At 36.8% G+C, this 6187-nt stretch overlaps 1 protein-coding gene across 1 annotated transcript; it reads right to left on the bottom strand.

The window, feature by feature from the left end:
- Window positions 1–311: 311 nt before the first annotated feature.
- LOC100617101 (olfactory receptor 5B12-like) lies at window positions 312–1241 on the bottom strand. Its single transcript, XM_056803749.1, has one exon. The coding sequence runs from the start codon at window positions 1239–1241 to the stop codon at window positions 312–314; it is 930 nt and encodes a 309-aa protein (XP_056659727.1).
- Window positions 1242–6187: the final 4946 nt, after the last annotated feature.

Below are 6187 nucleotides of genomic sequence, written 5' to 3'. Positions count from 1 at the left end.
AAAATAAAAATGATGGAAGCGGGTCGGATCACCACCCCAAGCCTCTAACCCACCTAATATATTTTCATGGTGCCATCACTGACCTCATCATTATGCACTCTGTCGAAACAAACTGTATATCTGTCTAAGGTCTCTGTAATTTAGCATCAGGTACTTTTTGAGTATCACAATAAAACTTTGGAAGTATCAAAATTGAACTATCCAAATCCAAGGCTCTGACTTTAAGTGCAAGATTCACTCCAGAGTATAAAGTTACCTTTTAAAAAGCAGAATTTAAGCATAGTACTTATGAAAATAGCTTGACTTGCAACTCAATGAAATCTTTGCAAACAAGTTGCTTTCCTGAAAGCACTCTTGACATCTTTATTCCTCAGGCTATAGACCAGAGGGTTCAACATGGGAATGACCATGGTGTAGAAAACAGATGCCATTTTGTCCGTGTCCATGGAATGACTAGAACTGGGTTGTAAGTACATGAAGATGATTGTCCCAAAAAATATGGAAACAGTTGTAAGGTGGGATGCACAGGTAGAGAAGGCTTTCCACCGGCCTTCAGCTGAGCGTATTCTCATGATCGTAATGAAAATGAATAGATAGGAAGTTAAGATGACCAAGAGGATAAAAAAGATAGTGATCCCCCCTAACAAGAAGACCACCAGCTCATTAAGATGGATATCAGAGCAAGAGAGAGCCAGGAGGGGGGGAATGTCACAGAAAAAGTGATGAATCACATTGGAACCACAGAAAGACAGGCTGAAGGTGCAGCTTGTGTGGATGCAAGATTGCAAGAATCCACAGACATAGGAACCAATGGCCAGAGTAGCGCAGACACTTGAAGTCATGGTGGTGGTGTAATGGAGTGGTTTACATACAGCTTCTTGGCGATCATAAGCCATTACAGCTAGAAGGTAGCTTTCTGCTGAAGCAAAGGCCATGAAGAAAAACATCTGTGCAGCACATCCATTGTAGGAGATGACTTTGTTCTTTGTAAAGAATCCAGCCATCACTTTAGGAGTCACAGCTGAGGAGTAGCCAAAGTCTACTAGAGAAAGGTTACTGAGAAAAAAGTACATGGGAGTATGGAGATGGGAGTCCCAGGAAATAAGACCTACCATTCCCAGATTCCCCACTAGGGTGATGAGGTAGATGATGGTGAACATTATAAAGAGGGGAACCTGAAGCTTTGGTGCATCTGTTAATCCTTCAAGAATAAACTCATTTACCTCTGAGTCATTCTCCATTCGTGCCTCATTACTTTCATCAGTCACCTACAATGAAAGAAACTATCAAAAGAATTAACTTAGCACAATGAAGAACTCTCATATATAAACTATGAGAAGAGACAAATCTAGTGTGAAGAGTACAAATGGGCTTGAAGGCATGGTCATTGTAGAAATTACTGAAGAAATCCATAAATTCAATGATTCCTGATTCCTTTTGAATGGGTGTCCCCATCTACCAATGAAATAATAACTTTTAAGAACTTGGTTTTTATTGGGGAAACAACATATTTATGGATCAGTAAATCCAGATTACATGAAACATAATTTAGTAATTTCAAGACTGAGAGAGCTGGAGTAACTAAAAGAATCAGAAAAGTCCTCAGAGGTCAGCACAGATTGAATAATTAAGACCCCAGGGATACTTTGACTTTCCCATTGTCACTCAAGTAATAAGAATATTGACAGTATGAAGGAAATAAATAGGAAATAAGACTAGGAAAGCAGATGGGAGCCAAACTATGGGGATCCTTCAAATCCAGCCTGAAGAGCTTATATTTTATTCTAGAGATGATGCCAATGAAAATGTTTGAGGTTGTCAGATATGATAACATCTGTACTATTTTAATAGTTCTGGAAAGCAAAGAGATCATTTAATGCTCAATAATACACATTATAGTTTTAATTTGATTAATATTAGCATTGTCTGCCCTACTTTCTAAACATTCCATCATTACTGTGAAGTGAAAATGAGATCAAATAATTGAATTTCATCTTCTCCACTGGCTCATTTCATAGACATTTTTCCCAACTCAAAAGGAGAAAAAACTATATCTTTTGTTGGGCAACTTGCTTCTGAGGAGCATCTAAGCACTAAACAAGGCTAACCTTTGGACAAAAGATCCATAGTGCTTTGTAAGGAAATATTACAAACTTAAAATAATTTGCCAGAGTTTTTTTTTTCCACTTTCATATCCTTAGACCAATGGAACACCCTAATGAAGGATCAGAATTGGACTTGAATGGGATGTATAAGTGGGATGCAAATATTTGAACTATGAAAATCTGAGTTAGAAAATACTATTTTCAGTTGGACTAGACAGGCTCAGAGAGCATCATGGATACTCCAGGGATGTTGTGACTTGCCCACTGTCATTTGAGAAAAAAGACTCATTGATAGGATTTGAACCCAAATCACTTGACCAGAAATCCAGTTATTTCTACTACATCACAATTAACCCAGATATTTCTGACTTCCGTTTCAGCATTCTTACTACTCAGTCATGCCACCTCTAAGAAAAAATAAAAATATCAATCTTAGATTTAATCTATGTCTCATAATCCTGCCACCACTAACTTGTTATGTGATTTGTACTTACCAGATTCATCAGAATAACAGAAAGGTTTCCCTAAAGCTCCAGAGGAATCTGTACCTTTCTGTCATACACTATCCCAAAAGTCTTAGTGTAGTGAATTCTTCTGCATTCTATGTAGCCTATGTTGCATTTTTTTCTGGTAGTGAATTGAAGACTATACCATACCTATTTGAGGACCTTATAATCTGTTTTATTCTAAAGGCTTTTCTTAATTAAATTTAGATGGAGGCAACAAGGCAAAGAAAGAGGATATGATACCTTGTGGTCAGATCTCTGATATTGGTCCTGCTGTATGAATCTAGACTTCAGGGCCATGAATTATGCAAATATATTCTTAATTTCTCATCTGTGTATGTGTTGTTTACCTTCAGTAAAGTAGAACGGTAGGTTCTGGGGGGCAGGAGTTGTTTTATTCTCATCTTTTATCCTTTATGCTTGACCCAGTATCAGAAACTGGCTAGGTGTTTAATAAATGCTTATTCTATCAAATTGAATTGTTGGATTTAGAGAAGGTTAATTAATCTCTCTGGGGCCCTGTCTCCTCATATAGAAAGGATAGTGACATTTAAGGATACTGACAGTTCCTAAGTCACAGGGTTTAAGAGAGTAAAGGTTGCAAAATTCCACATGTTGTAGAATTGGAGTTATTCAGAGCCATATTGACTGGGAAGGTATCTGTGATAATGGATGGATGCTCTAAAAAGGAAAACCACAAAGGCGATCCTAGACTATAAATTAACTGAGGCATCATGGTATAGATGATATAGAATAACATGTTACATATACTTATTATATATGTTATTTCATATTATTTTATTACATATGATAATGTGTCTCTGTAAAATATATAATAATAACTATCATTCACATAGTCCTCTAAGATTTGAAAGGAGATTTATACATTTTGATTCATTTTATCCTTTATATCTTAGGTATATTATCATTTTCCTTTTACAGATGGATAAACTGATGATGAGAGATTAAATGACTTGCATAGGGTCACATGGCTAAATAAAGCCCCACTTGAATTTAGCTCTTCCTCTCTCCAGATGGAACTCTGATTTGAAATCAGAATGATTTGAGATAAAATTATGTCTTTTTTTCCAAAGAGTATGAAAAACCAAGTCACTTTATTTTCATAATTCCAAAATTCTGTCTTACATATTTATTGACTTGGTGACAGAGGACATGCCATGTAAATTAACTTAATTTCTGTTTTATCATCTGTAAAATGAAGATAACTGTGATGCTTCTTTGTGAGGCTTAAATGAAATAATGTGTATAAGACTGTGTAAATGTGAGCTATTATCATTGAGAAGGACCATAATACATTTAACCAAATTTCCTATCTCCCCCTCTGTTTAACTCTGCATAGGACATGTCTTCAATCAATGTTTGACAATTTTTTAAAGTTATTATCATTGGATTACTCTGTTCCCTCTCTTACAATTCAAAAGACTCCTTCTGCTACTGTGGATTATTCTGAGTCAGGCCAAACTCAGGCCAGCCCAGTGATTCAGGCTTGGTGTTTCAATGAGATGCTCCTGGACCATAAAATAAAATTTGCAAATGACTTTATCATTGACAAATGATGGAAAGGATCAAACTTCCAATACTCAAAAGACAGACATTCAGATGAAAGTTACTTCCTTCTGCCTTCATATTCACCATAGAAATTAGTTGTTCAAGTTGTCAGAAAGTCATCCCAGCAGAGCATTAGAACTTCTGCTAAAACTGATGATACTATCTCCCCATTAGGCTGGGCTTTTTATACCTGTGGGGGAAAGGAAGTCAAATCAAACGTCTTCTGCCTTAATGAGCCTCTGAAAAGAGGTGTCACTCCTACTACAGGTTCAGGCACCTTGAAAAGCCTCAGTGGAGTAATTAACAATTGGCTTTCAAGAGCTGGCAAGCTACATGACCTCATTTGAGCTTACAAAATCCTTGTCAAGAAGATTCAGGTTATATTATTTCCATATTTGAAATGTAGGCTGAGCCGAAGTAACTTACCTGTGAATAGCAATGCAGCTAATAAGTGTAAGAGAAAAATAGGATTTCAGTATCGTTCTTTCCAGTTCCAAGTCCGGCAACCCTCTCCATTTTATCATGCTGTTGTTATCTCCTTGATAAATTGTGGAGTCTTGAAATAGATTTCCCAGAATCTAGCTACCTTACTCCAAAGAAATGTTAATGGGGCTCCAGAAGAGATTGATAGTCAATCAATTGCACACACACACATCTTGGGTTTGAAACCTTAATCCAATATTGACCAAGCAAGGAATTGTTTGTTCCCTAAGGTCTAGTGCTAAGAGTTCAAAGGTTTCTAGAAGTCTCCCTATGACCACTATTGCTGCAGAGATATTAGTAGGTTGAGATCTTCCCACTTGATGAGTGTCAAGATGAACATTTGAAACCAAATGAATGAGTCAGTAACTCAAAGAATTCCTGTGTCAGGTTAGTACCACAAAGATGAGCCCTTATAGAGCCTCTCTTGGCAGATGGGGAAAAGAGATGGGTTTATACAGTCTTGAGAGAACAGAAGCTCTTAGGAGATCAGACTTTCTTCAAGACATCTGGCAACTCCACAGCTGACACATGAACAAAGCAACTCATTAAACTCTGTTCTGACCACAGGGACCAACTTTTGATTTCCTAGGGACATCATTATGCTGTGATTACTTTTATTAACCTGAACTAATTATTAGAGAGGTAGAATAGAAGAGGAGCCAGAGCATCAGAATGAGGATCTGGCTTCTAGTCTTGCCTTTACTACATGATAGGGTATGACATCAGGAAAGTCATCGAGCTGCTCCCAGTGTCAGTTTATTAATGTATAAAATGGGTATAATAATAATTCTTCACCTACTTGATCTGAAGAGCTGTGATGATGATAAAGTAATATTGAATGTGAAGAGAGAGTGATGTGAAGTAAAAAGAAATGAGCTTTGATTTAGAACTTGTCATCAGAGTCCTAATTCTGACCTTTTGCTATCTGTATGACTTTAGGCCACTCATTCCAACTCTGAGAATCAATTTGCTCATTTGAAAAAAAATATTACTATCCCCCAAACTGAACAAAGCCATTATAAGAAAGTTGCCTGAAAAACTATAGATAATTATGAACACATGATCTAATATACTTCTTTTCATTTTATATTACTAATCTATTCTCTCCTGAACTCCTGCTCTAGCTAACTGTCCCAAACCTTCACCTTATCCTATCCAGTTGAGTCAATAGGAATGTTCCTTCTGGACATGCAAACATATCAACTTGATGACTGGTAGAACAAGAGAATTCCATAACTGAAATTTACTGGAGTTTTGGCAAAGCTTTTGACAAAGTCCTCCATGCTAGATATGGGACAAGGTAAAGAGAGATAGGCTAAATAAGTACACTTACATTAAATCAGAACGAATTATATAGACAGAGATGTCCACTTGGAAAGTGGTCTCCAGTGTTCCTGGTGATTCTATTTTTTGATAATATTTGACAATTCTAATGGGTAGGTTGGTAACAAATAGGTATCTTGGTGTGGTGCACTGGATAGAGCACTGGGCTTGCAATCAGGAAGACTTTTTTTTCCATGAGTT

This window comes from Monodelphis domestica, chromosome 6 (assembly GCF_027887165.1).
Source record: "Monodelphis domestica isolate mMonDom1 chromosome 6, mMonDom1.pri, whole genome shotgun sequence".
Classification (NCBI taxonomy): domain Eukaryota; kingdom Metazoa; phylum Chordata; class Mammalia; order Didelphimorphia; family Didelphidae; genus Monodelphis; species Monodelphis domestica.
This window is presented reverse-complemented; position numbering and strand designations above follow the sequence as displayed.